Source organism: Vulpes lagopus, chromosome 5 (assembly GCF_018345385.1).
Source record: "Vulpes lagopus strain Blue_001 chromosome 5, ASM1834538v1, whole genome shotgun sequence".
In the NCBI taxonomy this organism is placed as follows: Eukaryota; Metazoa; Chordata; class Mammalia; order Carnivora; family Canidae; genus Vulpes; species Vulpes lagopus.
In genome coordinates, this window is record NC_054828.1 from 15,778,652 (window position 1) to 15,796,274 (window position 17,623).

Consider the following 17,623-nt stretch of genomic DNA (forward strand, 5'->3'; position numbering starts at 1 on the left):
AAAACTGGCTATTTTGGGAAGGGAAGGCAGTGTGAAGCAAGAAAGGAAGGGGAGATTGTCTTTAGAACCCCTAATTAATACAAGCACTTGCTTTCAGAAAACCCTTAATTTGAGCTATTCCTTTTCACTTTTTCCTGTTGGGTACATGACATTTTAGAATTCTTGGTTTCAGCAGCAACCCAAAAAGACAGAATTGCCAACTTGCACATCAAAAATGAGGGGGAAAAAAAAGCATAATGATTTGGAACAAAAACCAAAACAGACTAAAACAAAAAATACAAGAAGCAGCAAAATCATTGAACCTAACTCACAGCATCTTTTTGAAGACAGGGAGGTTAGTTGGTTAAATATCACAGTGATCTAGTTGTTACTATCCTAGCTTTGAGAGTTTAAATGTTTAAGAATGCACATCCAGAAGCGGCACATGTAGAAAAACCATGGTAGCCAAGAGAGATCTGAACTACTGCTGCCCGGGCCACCCTGTTCCAATTAACATGGATTTCCAGAGTTGCTGTTCCATGATAACTCTCAGTAAGAGAGACAAAGAAATAGAACATTTTTAGAAACCAAGCAGAAAATGGATGGGAATACAATACCTGGAAAGTTTATCAAGCATGTTGACAAGTTTCATGGCTTCATATTCTTTTTGTTCTTCTGTCATTTCATCTATGGGGTTTGGCATTGGTTCCTCTAAATGACCAGTGATAAGATTAATGCTACAAAAAGAAAAAAAAGTTATGCTGTATGTTTTAAAATTATGCTCTTTCTATACTTTCTGGTCCAAGTTGTAAGTTATAATAAGAAAGAGTATAATAGCCAAAAATTGGCAATAATAGCAATTTTGTAGTGTAGAACTGCTATAGCAATTTTTTAAAATTTACTTTTTCTACTAATTTGCTTTGGGAAATGGGTGATAGTTTTGCTTTTTTTAAAAAAAAATAGCTAACTTGCCAACTTTTTTTTTAAGGGATGGCTGCTTTTTAAAAATATGAAATTTGGTTGGTGCCGTTAGGATAAATATCCTTGGATGCATAGTTTATTAATTTAAGGGGACAAATGATTTCAGAGTAGGAGAAATCCATTTTGTGATACAGCATAAAATAAATGTGTCAAAAAAACTGGAAAAATGATGGCAGAGAGGCTGAAATCTGAAAATGAAAGCATGCCAATTTATCATCTCAGGAAATTAGTCCATTAGTGAGACCACAGAAGGCAGTGAGTGTTCAAATAATAAAAGATAAAGCAGAAGAACAATTTTAATTAGATTTGATCTGACCTAGATTAAAAAAAAAAAAAGGAATGAAATCTAGCCTACCAAGAGACAGGTATACCATCTGGCTTTCTGGAAATAATTTAATAAAGTACTTAAAATGAATATGTTCCATAAACTTTGTATGAAGTTCTAATACCAAACAAGCTATCCTCTTAGATGAAAGCCACGCTTTTTTTTTTTTTAGAAAGGAGATGAAAGAAAATTCTTCAGTGGCTGCTAAACATCTATAATGTAAACATCTTTCTGGAAAAGCAGACGAGGTTACGGCATTTTTGTTTCAGCCATATATGGACAGTTTGCAGGGATATTTCATTTGATCATTAAAATCAAACAGCAAATTGCTAATAAAGTGCTTTCTAGGGTCTACTAACACAAATGCTTTCAGTGGGCAGGTCTGCAGGATAAGCAAATGAATGAACTGGTCAACTGTAAATAGTGTGGAATGCTGGGGACTGGGATAAATTTGAGGGCAGTGCTAGTCTAATATGGCAGGAGATAGAATCCTGTGGGCCAAATTAAAGACCCTGTGATCAATCGGATCCTCTGGAGACTACCTTGCAAGCCCTGCTTTAGACTTTGACTTGAGCAGGTTAAGTTTCTTTACTGACCAGGGATTTCTCATCTGAGTAATAAAAGGGTTAGGTCACTAGGTATTATCTATTACTAAAAGATTTCCTACTCTTCTTAGACATTCCTTGGAGGGTACATGATATTCAGATTCTTGGGAAGGACTCTGAGCTCAGTATCCTCACAAACCAGATCTAAAACATTTTTTTTAATGGTCTTGTAAGACCTATGTCTACAGCCATGATTTAAAAAGTTTTTTGGGGGATCCCTGGGTGGCGCAGCGGTTTGGCGCCTGCCTTTGGCCCAGGGTGTGATCCTGGAGACCCGGGATCGAATCCCACGTCGGGCTCCCGGTGCATGGAGCCTGCTTCTCCCTCTGCCTGTGTCTCTGCCTCTCTCTCTCTCTCTCTCTGTGTGTGTGTGTGTGTGTGTGTGACTATCATAAATAAATAAATAAATAAAAATTAAAAAACAAGTTTTTTTTTCCTTCAAAGCAGTGGATCGACCACCCACCTCCCCACCTTTTTTTTAAACAAATGATATCAACACAGAAAGCCCATATATAAAATAGACAAAGTGGAACTGCTCAGGCAGAAGAGGGTTGGGGTGGTCAAGCAGAGTGGAGGCCTAAAGCCCCTTCTGTTTGTCTATACTTACTTGCTTCCCCTTAAGGTTGCCCCTGAGGCACTTTTAGGATCTCTGGGAGATAGTCTGAAAACTGTAGCCTGCCAGTGAGTCTTAGTTTTGGCTGCACATTATAATCACTTGATAAACTTTAAAGAAAAGGCTTAGGGCTCACCTGAGACCAACTAAATCTATGAGTTTTATTTTCCTGGTGATTCTGATACACAATGAGGTTAAGAACCACAGGGTTAGGATGCCCACTTCAGACACTCATTGTTTGCTACTATTCTTTTTTTTTTTCTGATCTCATAATAAATGGGAAAAAGTACTAAATGGGGTCATCATAGTCCCTAAAAGTCAAGGACAAACGGGCCCCAGATAAGGTTTCAGAGAACTACAGTGTTTTTAAGATGTATCCAGATGCCACAATGAAAATGTAATTCCACCACCCATTTATTATTTGCTTAGGCTTGTAACAACAGAATGTTTTCACTGGTTTCCTTTCTGCCACCTTCTAAATTAGAAAAACAACGAGTCTTATAAATAAATTAGTGAAGGTACTTATTATAGGCACATACTACTTCCCAAGCAGACAAGGGAAATCAGGTCTTAGAAGAAAGTACAAGGGAAGACAGATATATTAACTATGTAAAACATGTTTGATTTGCCTCTTGAGAGAAGGCTTTTATTCTCAAGTTCAATGGAGGGGTGACTTAAGAAATCAGATCCATCATTTTCAGGGGAAAAATGTGTTAGGAGGATATACTAGTAAGCACTGTAGTATCCACAATATAAAGTCAGGACATGAATTCCTAAATCAGGGCACATTGGATTCTCTTCTTGGTTCTTTAAAGGCTTAATAGAAATGATGTCCATTTTCCACAAGCTGACCTCAAGTCCCCTGCTGCTAAAAATGATTTGATGGCTTGCTCTGAAGTTAGCTACTAAAGTCACAAAATCCTTTGCTCACTAAGCATAGTGGCCAGAAATTCATTCTTACAGAGTGAGAATTTACCATCCTTTACTCATGCAGTACCTCCAGTCCCCAGAAGAATGTACACTATATCACATAAAACACAAATTGAGGCATCAAACTGTGCCCCTCTCTTATGGGAAAAATGCCAATGTACTTGGGGTCAGGAGGCAGACGTGGACACTGTCAGCCCTCTTGCTCCCCACTTCAAAACAGACTTCTGTGGTTTCCCTACCCAGAGAAGAAGAGAAAACAAATAGTCACTGTAACAACAAAGTGAGATTTCATAAAATAGATTATTTTCATTTAAAAAATCACTTGCCACCTATAACCTCAAATAGTATAGTTTAAGACTTAACATTCTAGGTTTCAGGATCTTAACACTGAAATTCTGGGGTTAGTTTTTATCTTGTTCTAAGACTCTGAGTCTTGGGGATCCCTGGGTGGCTCAGCAGTTTGGCGCCTGCCTTTGGCCCAGGGCGTGATCCTGGAGTCCCGGGATCGGGTCCCGCATCAGGCTCCTGGCATGGAGCCTGCTTCTCCCTCTGCCTGTGTCTCTGCCTCTCTCTCTCTCTCTATCATAAATAAATAAATAAATAAATAAATAAATAAATAACCTTAAAAAAAAAAAAGACTCTGATCTTTTATTTTTTTAGTCTTAAGATGCTATAAGTACTCTAACTGTGGTAGATATGTATTGGGTAATTTTATGACATGATTTTGTTCTACCTTGTCTGTTCCCCTCCCCCATCTTTCCAGTACTCCGATTCTTTGTTTTTCTTGTTTTTGTTTTTTTTTAAGATTTTATATACTTTTATTTGACAGAGAGTACAAGCAGGGGGAGTGGCAGGCAGAGGGAGAAGAAGGACTCTGTTGAGCAGGGAGCCTGATGTGGCCTTGATCCCAGGATTCTGGACCTGAGCTGAAGGCAGATGCTCAACCATTAAGCCACTCATGTTTCCCCCAGTACTCCAATTCTATGATTATATATGTCTTTCAATTAGGTGACAAGAATTATTTAAACTCACTTGAAGTATATTATCGAGCATTTTATATCATATAAAATCATTATATGAACTGACCAGTTATGGGCCTGATGATAAAGGGATTAAGACATAAAAAGGTAAGAGCATATGAATATATATGTAAAAGCTGAAATATATTTCAAGACTTTTGCTTTTGATTTGTTGCTACATCTGGCTAACATCAATAGTACTAGGTCATTTAACAAAAAAGCCATTAAAATTTCTCTGAGCTATATGAAAGTTATCTTCAATCTCTAAAAAGTGGGGGATTAAATTTTACTCAAAGTATTCTGGTTAAAAAAGGGGCTTTAAGGACAAATCCTTACAGGGGCTAAGCAGGTAAGATGAATGAAAAGGATCTGCCGTTAAACCAGAGGAGCTAATGCCTGGTATGATGGGGACCACCACCATGCAACTCCATCAGCCAGTTGCTGTGTAAAAATGCAGGCTTAATGTTGTTATTAGAACTTATTCAAAAGAAGTCAGAAATCCAAATTTCCATCTGAAATATCTGAATTCTAAATGTTGGCAAGGAATTAAGAAGCACTATGTGAAACAGAAAATAAAAACACAAAATTAAATAACCAGTGAATGCAACATCAAGGAGGCATGCAGAACCTAACTTTGGGCTAAATCGAGCCTATCCACAGAGAATTTGCAACCTCTAGAAAAGGGATCAGGGTTTTCAGGAAAAGGCATTTGCAAGCCCAGAGCAGGAAAGGAGCGGGAGATGGGGTGAGAAAGGAAAAATTATATGCAAATAAGGCTAGACATGTCTTTCCAGGAAAAACTCCCCAGAATACTTGCCCCCCCCCCCAACAAAATAATAAAAAGAACAGAGTGGAAATTTACTATATCCTTCAGTAAATAGTAAAAATAAAGTTTTTTTTTTTTTTTGTATAGCCTCAATATATGGTGACAATTACAATGGGACTTAAAGCAACAAAACAAATCTTGACAAAGAAAAAAAGTCTCTCGTTTCATGGAGAAATTATACAGCTGCTACCACAGCTACTTCTGAGAGAAATATAGTCAAGAAGGAAACACTCCTCAGTTCCTTAGTACAATGATTTTAAGCTTCTGGATGTGATTTTGAAGTAGTGTAGGGTACGAAGAGTATAAGGAAGTATCTTACAGTTCTACCCACTTTGGCCAGCCCTTCCTTCTGCCCTCCATTTAGCAGCCCTTTAACGACCCCCAGGCTCCTATATATCCAGCTTGAAAGCCACTGGTCTAAAATGAGCCAAATGTCATTAGGAACACATCTTGGAATTGACATTTGGAATGATGTACAAACCACATTAGTCAGTTTCTTATGCCACCTGTAGAGTCAAGGGGTCTCTATCTTCAGAGACATAAAAGAAACAGGTATAAAATTTAGAATTTCGAAATTTTTCTCTTCGATACAGGACCAAAGTTTATCTGAAAACTTATAACAAACATGGCTAGACATATACCAAAAGCCTGTGTGGCATGTAACTTGATTCTATGAGTATATTTCTGCTAATTGCAGAAAGCCATTTCCAGTCCATTAAATACACTTACTTTGACACAAAAAAAGATTGTTGTGAAATTAATGGTGTCCCATAGCCTGAGTGTAAGCTCCACACAATTCTTGGTTTCAGATTCCATTAAAGGATTATAGGTTACCTTGGTGCAACAATCAGAATCCACTTATATTTTTGACAACAGGACTAAGGCCAACTGGATAAAGGGTAATTTCTTTGCTTCTGCCAATACTAGCAACTGTTGTGAATAAATGCATCATAAGGAAAGCACATTGTGTTCTTGGGAATACTGATTGGTGAAGGGTAATCAGAGCGTAGGGGAGAGAGCAATCTTTTTAGAGGCTGACTTTATAAGCTTGACTAGATTGGTAATAAGTTTTCATAATTTTTAGGTTCTTTGAGCACTGTAGATCACTTTCCAGAGTATAGAGGGTCTCTTACTTGCACAGTACTTTGTTTCACAAGGATCATTTGAATAAGTATTTTATTTGATTTTAGGTAGGCTCCACGCCCAACATGGGGCTTGAACTCACAACCCTGAAATCAAGAGTCACATGCTCTACCAACTTAACCAGCCAGGTGCCCCATGAATAAATATTTTAAATGAACAAAATTCGCACCACAGTTTTACCTATAAGAGGGAAGATGTAAGAAAAAAAGCAGATGCAAATCTATCTGAAGGGGAAAGATGTAATGCTAGGTGAGAAACACCTATTTAAGCAATGTTTAAGAAACACAAGATTTCACAATGGTGACTATTCTGATCACACTAATGCACCATTCCTATGAATAGTATCGGCCAGGTCCAAAAGTTGAAGAAGATTCCAACTAGGGATGTAATAAGGCCTAAGTATAGAATCTTCCTAGCCAAGACAATAACAATACCAAATATCATGATGGTCCTTGATTTAAAGAAGAGGTGTTCCCCTGAAATCTAAAATCATTTTCATAATCTAACACATTTCTATTTCCCATTCTATTAGGAGAGACCCAGAGTTCTTGTATTTTCTCCAAGCATTCTGGTGTTTGTGAGACATGTGATCATCACCATTACAGAAGTCATCTACCAAACAAAATCAGCAATATACTCTGTGATATAATGACATCAACCATCTGTGAGCATTTAAAAGTTTTTTTTAATCTTAGTTGACTTGTCCATATAATTTGGGACACAATGAATGCCTAACATAATTTCTACTTTCATTTAAAAATATGAAAGTGTACCTCAAGTAGTAAACTTTAATGTCTCAAATGGAGAGATAAATATTAAAATGGAGAGAGATTAAATATGAAAGCACAGTTTATGGAATAGAAAAATCAAGAGCTAGCAGGACTAATTTAGAATGATGACTTCTATAATTAGGGAAAGATTAAAGTATGATTCCCCTATCTAAGCTTCAATTACACAATGGAGATGCCCGATTTATAACATCTAAATGGTGGCAGTCTTAAGAATGTACTGCTTAGAGTCACTGCTAGCTTCTCCAAAAGTCTTTTTTTCTAGGTCACACTCTATAAGATCCTCCTGAGGCTGAAAGCACTGGAGATACTAATAATGCTACCTACCCAGGCCTGATTTGCCAAGGAATACACGTCATATAAGTCTTGTCTAATGAGGGATTGATCTTTACTTTTACCTTCTGATAACGTAGTACTTTCATGTTAACAGGGCACAATCTATCCCTTAAAAAAAGCACCAGCTTTGCAGATAATGATTTTCTATCCTTTATCAACTACCACATGATCCTCATTACATTCTAGAAACTGTCAGTAGAAAACCTAGAACACGTCAACATCATTGATAATGCCAAAAAGGAAGGGCATACCCTTTTAATATTCAATAATAGAAACCAGAAAATTGAGCTCAAATAACTTCTAATAAGTGGAATTAAGAAATTTACCTGGGATGTGGGTTAAGAAAGGGATGAACAGGATGGGGAAGAAACAGAAGGAAGTAGAGGTGGTCTGTTCTGGGATAAAAGAAGAATTAGTGTCTTTGATTTCTAAGCACTGATTCATGGAAGACTTGACAGATTCTCTGGTTTGCCTACTCAGTGCAATAATACATCTGTTAAAAGACAATTACCCAAATTTTTTACTAAAATTTGCTGCAGCGCTATATTTTCCTTTTGCTAGTAATGTACCATTTTATTGACTCATCATGGTTTTTGTGCAAGAAGGAAGATCAGAATTCATGGAGCTGAACCTATGTTTAGATTTCAGAGAAAGACTGAAGCATCAAATAATCAACTTATATACTTCGTCTTGATTATACCTTACTCAACCTTATGGAAAAGAAAGCAAAAACTAGGCAATAATACTTTAAGTATATGACGGTAGGTGTCTAAATACCATATCTCCAAATACTTAGGAGAGGGTAATGAGCATGCAGCAGAACATTTCTTACAATATAATCCTTCCTCAATTACTTGAAGTCACTCTGTAAGCCACTAGCTATTAAATCACATCTAAAAACACTATTAAATGGAAAGCTTCCAAATCCACAAAAGAAAAGAAACACTTGGAAAATGAGAGACGACGGAAGTGAAAGGCAACTAACCAAATCAAAGGCACAGACATAGTTAGGTGAAAAGAAACTTGATACTATACTTTGGTTTTGCATTTTTGTATTCTTCAGTGTCTGTGTCCTCGTCCTCTGAGTACCAATTATCTCCTCTTCCTCCAGCCAAAAGGCCCCTGGCCGCCAACAGTCCTGCAGCATTCCCATAGCCAGTGTATTTCAGCAGGCTATCCACTGCAAAAACAGAAGAGGTTTTTAGACAGGAATCCATGGTGCTCACTGTCATTACCGACTATTCACCAGCACAGGGAAGCTGGAAATACGTATCTCAGCACTAAACCTTAAAATTGAGAGATTTTCAAAGTGTGGTAGTGGTTATACTGACTACCTACAAATTCTCTGACATGCTCTGAATGCCAAAAGCCTTTTTTAAGTTATCAGAAATTCAAGTGGAGCTGTTTAGAATATACTTTGTGGCAAAAGTGGATGGAGCCTCTGTGACCACAGGGTCATCGGTAAGGGTGGTGTTTTAAATTTCTGGTCACAAATCTTATTATTTATCCAGTTTTATAAAACGATGACTAGAAACTAGAATTAATGAAAGCCAGATTAGAATTTTACCAACACAGGGGATCCCTGGGTGGCGCAGTGGTTTAGCGCCTGCCTTTGGCCCAGGGCGTGATCCTGGAGACCCGGGATCAAATCCCATGTCGGGCTCCCGGTGCATGGAGCCTGCTTCTCCCTCTGCCTGTGTCTCTGCCTCTCTCTCTCTCTCTCTCTCTCTCTCTCTCTCCTCTCTCTGTGTGTGACTATCATAAATAAATAAATAAATAATTTAAAAAAAAAAAAAAAAGAAAATGTATGCGACAAGAAGATGCATTTAAAAAAAAAAAAAAGAAAGAATTTTACCAACACAGTCATTATCTAAAATCTTTCACGTACTCTTTATAGGGAATGGTGGGTAAAGAGTAAAAGAAATCACAAAACTTAAGGATGTTTGCAAAAAGGATAGCTAAATTACTATTTTTTCAAAAAGTCAGTGACAATACATAAGCACATGATATGCCCTGAGAAGACAGGCCCAGGGGCTAGACTGGCTGGATTTTAGTATATGTGCTGCAGAAGCGAGCACTGGCTGGATTTTAATAATGGCTCTACCACTTACTAGCTGGTTGACTTAGGGGGAAGTTATCCTATAGCCGTGTACCCTACTTTTTCTAATCTGGAGAACTGGAATAATAATCTACTTCACAGGTTAATACATGCAAAGTGCTTAGAAAAGTATCTGGCACAAAGTCAATACTCTTTCTTTTCCCCTGGTAATATCAGGTACAATGAGCATGTTAGGCTTCTCTTAGTGAACCACAGCAGCAACGGCTCAATGAACCACTGGGTGCAGGTCAGTATTACCTTGTCATCAGTGCAAGGTGATAACTTTAACTCTAAGATAAACAGACACATAAAACTTTTGCAGGGAACCTTGAACCACAGTTCAAGGATTTTTTTTTTTTTTTTTTGGTGATTTATAAGAACCTTTAACAAAGATACTAAACAATCATTAGCAGCTTTATTTAGCAGCCCTTTTTTTCTTTAAAAAAAGATTTTTATTTATTTATTCATGAGAGAGACATAGAAAGAGGCAGACATAGGCAGAGGGAGAAGAAGGCTCCCTGTGGGGAGCCCAATGCAGGACTCGATCCTAGGACCCTGGTATCATGACCTGAATGGAAGGCAGACGCTCAACCACTGAGCCACCCAAGTGTCCCTTAATAGTACTTTCTTTTCTTCACGTATAATTTTATTTTATTTTTTAAAAGATTTTTTTTATTTACTCATGATAGACATAGAGAAAGAGAGAGAGAGAGAGGCAGAGACACAGGCAGAGGGAGAAGCAGGCTTCATGCCGGGGGCCTGAAGTGGGACTCAATCCCAGGACTCTAGGACCACACCCTGGGCCAAAGGCAGGCGCTAAACCGCCGAGCCACCCAGGGATTCCCATTCACATATAATTTTAAAATGAACACTAAAATATTCACTCTAGGGGCACGTGGGTGGTTCAGTCAGTTAAGTGGCTGGCTCTTGGTTTCAGCTCAGGTCATGATCTCAGGTCCTGGGAGCAAGCCCCATGTCAGGCTCAGCTCCGAGCTTAGTGAGGGAGTTGGCTCTGGCATAATCTCTCCCTCTGTGTCCCTCCACCCCCTGCTCTTTCTCTCTCTCTCTCTCTCTCTGAAATAAATAAATCTTTTAAGAAAAATTCAAATTAAAGATAAAAATTTTATTTAAGGTTTTCAATAAAGTGTAATACTAAAGACAACTATAGGAAACAAACCCAACACTATCTTTTTCACATACAAAGCTTTAGTAAAACTACATCTGAAATACTATTGTAATTCAGATTACTTACCTCAAAAAAAGACAAAATAAAGCTGGAGAAGATTCAGAGAAGAGGAATTAAAATTACTTTGGGATATGAAAGGGGCAGTGGATAGGAAGTATGTAGGTAAGGAAAGGACTATATGTGAAAAGAGTATGAAATCATTAAAGACATGGATGGATAGGATTAATAGTCCAGGATGGGCTCATTAAATTTTCAAATGTTTTAACTAGAGGATGCCTTCCTTCACACTGAAAATAGGTACTTTGGGGACAAATAAAAGAAAGTCCTACAACATCATAGGATTTATTAAACTGGTGACATCTGTGCAAAAGGAACCATGGATTAATAACATAAGTAGAAAAAAAATATAAGTAGATTAAAGTTTACACTATTCTCTTTCAACCATTTTTTGTCTTAAAACCTATTGGCAATTGTTGTCTCTTTGGTAATAATTCTCAATAAGTTCTAAATAGAATCATATTAGAATTTATTGTGGTGTTTTAATTTGAAAGCCCTCTGAATAAATCTGAACATGCTCCCTCTTGCTATCAGTGCCTCTGCGAGACTGGGATGGTTTAGATAAGTTAATTAATTCTTAATAGATTATTAGGGAAGTGAATATTCAGTGCATACAGATATTCTTAATATTCATGGAGGTCAGACATGACTTTAATGACATGGTCAGACTCAAGAGGTGAAGGATCATAAATCTGAACCCACATGGCCCTAATACTCTCACTGGAAGCGTTTTTGACAAGGCTTATTTTTTAACAAAGAGGTTTAGTAGTTCCAGGAAAAAAAAATCACTAAAATTGTAAAAGTCTAAGTTGAAATATGAATATACTTTAAAAAATAACAATAGAAAAGACATAAAATATAGATAACCACCTACAATGACTAAATATTAAAACAGTTTAAGAATGCAGAATTTATGAAAGGCCAAAATAGGTTAAAAAGAAGTAAACAGAACATTAATCTGCTTTCTTAAGCAGAAAATCCTCCTGGAAGCTAGTTGGTAGTAAAAAACACCTAGCACTTTTATGAAAATGCTGCTTACTGTTCATTCATGGCAACAAATGCGTCAACTCTGTGACAGTTTGGGTTACAAAGGGTACTTAAGACACACCTTGCCTTCAAAACAGATAAGGTTATAGTCAATAGTTTTAAAATCAAATGAACTTTTGTTACTAGGATAAAATACTTTAAAAATGAGGGTTGGGGAAGGGAAACAAATGGACTATAAAATCTTCATAGTGAGAAACATTTTCTTTGTGAAGTTCTGATTGACATTATTTGGTGGAGTGTTTCGAGCTATTTTCAAATACATTGTAATAATAGCCTATTCAGTACTGGGAAGGTAGTAAAAGGAAAAAGTGAGCTGCTAAGGGCAAGGAAAGATTTTCTGTGTGGCCCTTAAAATAAAAAGGAACAATATAAAAATATTTTTTTGTCCTAGTAATCAATGACATCATTAGGTAAAACTGCTGCAGAAATGAGACAAATCAGCATTCAGTCAGAAAGTTGCAAAAAATATTTCACCATTATTTTATCAAGATGTTAGAGGGCACTATAAACAGAGGAAAACTGACAGTAGCACCCTGCAGTTAGACCTGCACTGGTGGTAATGACATCATTGCTTATACAAATGTGGGCTTTATCACACTCTATCATGAAATCAAAAAGTCCTGCTCTTTCTGAGGAGGAAGAATGGCAGAGCCAGATTCTACCCAGAGACCATTCTCCCCTTCTCTGTTATGTAGAGAAGGTTTTATAATCCTTTTCCTTCCAAATGCTGCAACTTCCAGAAATTTTACACTAGTAGCTTCCTATAACTATTCTCCCTATTTCCAACCTCATATCCCTCTATTCTTGTTCCATACCATTGCCTCAGATATTTGTAAAGCAAAAATATGGTGTTATCACTTTCCTGGATAAAACCTCTAAGATCTGCCATAAAGGCTAAGCGTTCTTCATTTTCTGGCCCCTGCCTTCTTTTCCAAACTTGTCTCCTATTATTCCTGCACATCGTGCATTCCTCACATCTTGAACTAATCTCTTTCATAAACATACCAAGGCTGTTTCCCATTTCTCTGCATAGATTTTCTCTGTCTCTACACTATCCTATCATTCCCTCTTTCAGGCTGTCACAATACCTGGCACATGCCTCTCTCTTAGTGTACTGAAATTATTTCTTTATATGGAGAGATCCACAGGACCATATTCACTACACTGCATTCAGACAGCAGAAATGTTTACTCTTATAACTATCTATAAGGTACTATCTTAAAACTGGGGATCCAGAGATGAAGAAAACATGATCTCTGACCTAAAGAAACTCAAAGTCTAGAATGTAAGTTCAACAAATTAAGAGAACATAGCAAATATCAAAAGTGCTAAAAACAGAAGAAAGTAAAAATGGTAAAAGAAGAGAGAATGATTAACTCTGCCTCCATGATCACACAAGTCTTCACAGAGATGATACTTAAACTGATCTTCTAGGATAAATAAAGCTCACCATGCTAGCAAAGACATTCCATGCAAAGGGAACGGTATCTGCCAAGTCATGATGATAATGCCAAGAAACAGTACAGTATAATCAGGCAAGAATAAAATATTTAGCACGACTAAGCAGAAAGTATAAGATAATAGCAAACTGAATTTAGAATATATGTTAGGCCATGGAGGCATCTAATAAAATTTGGATTTTACTTGGTGTCAGCTAGATGTATGTATGTATGTATGTATGTATGTATGTATGTATGTATTTATCTAGATGCTTTTAAATTAGAAAGTTTTACAAGGTAGTAATGACAAGATTATATTTTAGAAGAATCATTCTGTTAGCCATGTGGAACACAGATTGAAGAAAACTTGACCAGAAACAGAGGGATATGACAATTTCAATAGTTTAAGAGACATACAGATTGGGAATCCCCAGCAAACAGGCTGAATGTCAAGGGAGAGGATGAGATCATTCAGGAAGCAATGTTAAGTGAGAACAGGGATCAGAAGAGAACTCTAGGGAACACTGGCAATTAAGTGCAGGCCAAGACAGTTGTCAAGACTGAAAAGAAAGGTCAGAGGAAATCTAGGAGTGTATGGGAGCACAGAGGCAGAGAGTGGTCAATAGTAAGATAAAGGCTAAAAAATATCCACTGCTTTTGAACTTAAGTTATCTTATGAGTTTGTTGAGAACACTTCCAATGGAATCTGGGAGGTAGGGAATGGCAATGGGAAGCCTACCTTGCAGAAAGTTGAAGCCTGAGTGGATAGTAAGGATACTAAGAGGAAAAACAGATTAGTCCTTCAAGATGCTAAGATGTGAAGGACAGTGACATGGAGATGTGTATAGGTTGAGTACAACACCTAGAGACAATTAAAAAAGGAATAGAGGGTTATTACTTTCCAAGAAGACAAAAAGATCAGCAGGAAAGGGAGATTCAGCTTCAAGCTAAACAGATTTCTTCCTCAGAGACTGAAATAAAGGAGATCAAAGCAAGCTTGTAGTTGTGGCACTATGTGCTGAGGGTGTCCCAGCCTTATTTCTCTGTGTAATGCAGCCCCTACCACAGTGCCTAGCACACACTGGGAATTAATGAATGTGTTAACAGGGGGAGGGTTGTATTATAAATTATTTTCTTTTAATATATGATATAAGGCCTCTCTTTAGTCCCCTGGATAAAGTACACAATTTGCAGAGCAGGTAATACAAGTTTAGATTTGGCTTAACAGAAATTGGTAGGAAGGAGCACAAGTTAACCTATGGGCCACTGTCCACTGGGGACACAGTTTTAGCCTGGCACAGATGGGTATTTAAGACACTGGGATGACTCTTTCTGTGGCAAGCCTGCCCTTTGTGTCTCTCCCATTTCAATTTTCATTCTTAATTTAGTCTCTGTGTTCCTAACCCAATTTGACTGCTGCTTGCTGTTTCCACTTAGTGGTGTGACTTTTGAGCCTTAATTGTTGTACGTTCACCTTCAAACTTAGCTTTGAATGTCCTTAAGAAGAATGTTAAACGCTGATGAATTATTTGAAATTTATCTCACTTTAATATAGTATGCCTCCATTACCAACCCAAACTCCAAATCTGATGACTTACAAGTTGAATGCAGATTACAAACTTTTTTTTGGCTAGATGCTTTTAAATTAGAATTAGTTGACAGCACTTAAAAACTGGGAGATTTTATGTAAAAATCCAGAGTCCTGGCTTCTCTTGAAAAATCTGGAAGATGTAGTAACGTTAGCCATATGTTCCTTCATGGTAACAATGAGATGGAGCTAAGTAGCAGCAGTGTTCTCTCTCCAATCCTGCACCATCCCCTTGTTCCCCTATTCCCAACCCACCGCCTTCCCAGCAATGAATTGTCAGTTTTCATTTATCATCTTATGTCCAGTCCATGTTTATTACCAGCCTGGCACTTGCAGACATGCGAGTGTGTAACCCTTGGTAAGAAAGTAAGTAACATGAAAGCAGAGATTTTGTTTATCTTTATACCTCTGTATTCCCTGGCTCTAGCTGAAAAGGTTTTTTTTGAACAGGTAAATTTTTATTCCAGAAGAATATATCTACTAAATATAAAATCAAATTGGAAGGAAAAGCTGATGGTTATATCTGGAATTGTTAAAAGTCAAATGAAAATGATAAACTTTTGCTAATATGGGTTGGCTTTTCAAAGTTAATCCTTTCAAATTAAAAACAATGAACAAATTTATTTATAAATGCATATACCATATCTGCTATCATACTAACACATTAGTAAGGTGATTAAGGAATTTATGTATTTAGATATGTAATTATAGAAGAAATAAAACTTCAGCTTCCTCCTTAAAAAATTTTTAAAAGTAAATAAGAAATGCATGCTCAGTGCAGAAAAATTATAATATACACAGAACTAAAAAAAAGTCACCAGTCATCCTACTACTCAGAGGTAACAATGCATAAAATGTTATATTGTGGTAAACCTCTTTTGATTGAGATACAGATGTGTGATTTAGATTTACGTATACATACATAATTATACTTTAAAAAACAGCTCATTTCTGATTTTGGAAAAACTGATTCAATTCAGCCAGTATTTACAGACTACCATATGCAAGGCACTATACCAGTCACTTAATTCTAAGATGCTACATCAATCTTTTTTCAAAGTCATGAAGGGACTGAATTGTTTAAAAGAGCAGATGTGAGAAAGTTGAAGATAATTACTATAAGAGGAAATGTGGCAGAATGGAAAGAGGACTCAAATTTGCTTTAGCACTCAGCAACTGTGTGACCTTGAAAAAATTACTGCAAGTGCCAGGTTAACTCATTTATGACACTGGAGGGTTCTTATGAGAATTAGATGAGTTTATGGCATAGAATGTTTGGAACATGATACCCCCATACATAATAGTTATGTTTATTATCATTATTATATTGATCAAATTATGTTATTAATATACCATCTTAACAGGAACTGAAGGTGGCTGGGTCAGTCAGAAATAAAGTTTAAGAAGTCAATGGATACAACTCAACAAGCAAAATCCCAAATAATTATATTAAAAAATGGTCAAAAAGCCTGTAAAGACATTTTTCCAAAAAAGACATACAAATGGCCAACAGATATTTTTGTGAAAAGATACTCAACATTACTAATCATTAGGAAAATGCAAATCAAAACTACAATGAAAGATCATCTCATATTTGTTAGGATGGCTTTTACCAAAAAGATAAGAGATGATGAGTATTGGCAAGGATGTGGCAAAAAGGGAACCCTTACACACTACTGGTGGGAATGCAAATTGGTGCAGCTACTATGGAGAACAGTACAGAGGTTATTCAAAAAATTAAAAACAAAAAACAAACAAAAAAACAAAACAAAACAAAAAAAACGAACTACCACATGATCCGTCACTCACTTTTATATCTGAAGCAAATGAAATTATTATCCCCAAGATATATCTACACTCCCAAGTTCACTGCAGCATTATTCACAACAGCTAAGATATGGAAACAAGTGGTGTCCATTGACAGATGAATGGATAAAGGAGATTATGTGTGTGTGTGTGTGTATTTATTTCAGCTGTGATAAAGAATGAAATCCTATTTGTGACAAGTATGAATCTAGAGAACATTATACTAAATGAATAAGCCAGAGAAAGACAAATACTGTATGATCTTACTTATATGGAGAATCTTAAAAAAAAAAAAAAAAATCAAACTCCTAGAAGCAGAGAGTAGAATGGTAGTTGGGGATAGGGGAAATGAAATGCTGATAAAAGGCTATAAGCCTTCAATTATAAGTTCTGAGGATCCAATATACAGCATGGTGACTACAGTTAATACTATTGTATTGTACACTTGAAATTTGCTAAAAGAGTCTTTTTTTTAATAAAAGACTAAGTCTTAAGCATTCTCACCACACACAAAACCCCAAAAAGTAACTATGTGAGGTGGCAGATATTTTAATTAACCCGTGTTAATCACTTCACAATGTTCCAATAAAAAAATAAAAAATAAATCACTTCACAATGTATATATGTACCAAATCATCATGTTGTATAATATACTTTAAATATATACAACTTTACTTGTCAATTATACCTCAATAAAGCTGGGTAATAAAAAAGGATTGAACTAAAGTTTTTGAGAGAAATGAGTTAAGTTTTCTATCTTCAAATTATATCTTACAAAACTGAAATACTTTATAAAAGTGGAATATAAAATCAGCTTAGATGGGAATTTTATACTAGCACATTTATAAAACCAGGAG

At 36.5% G+C, this 17,623-nt stretch overlaps 1 protein-coding gene across 7 annotated transcripts in view; it reads right to left on the reverse strand.

Annotated features, from left to right (window-relative positions):
• The window catches only part of RIC8B (RIC8 guanine nucleotide exchange factor B), a 102,509-nt gene that overhangs the window by 16,647 nt on the left and 68,239 nt on the right, over positions 1–17,623 (reverse strand). For 6 of the 7 annotated variants that reach the window (XR_005987900.1, XR_005987897.1, XR_005987899.1 and 3 more), the window contains exons 8-9: positions 8,581–8,725; positions 597–716 (exon numbers count right to left, since the gene is read on the reverse strand). Coding sequence is in view for 3 of the 7 variants with exons in the window: in XM_041755789.1 (XP_041611723.1) it covers positions 597–716; positions 8,581–8,725 (265 nt within the window). In the remaining 4 variants the exon portion in view is untranslated. The remainder of the gene's footprint in view (positions 1–596; positions 717–8,580; positions 8,726–17,623) is intronic. The other variant, XM_041755791.1, reaches the window with a different exon arrangement.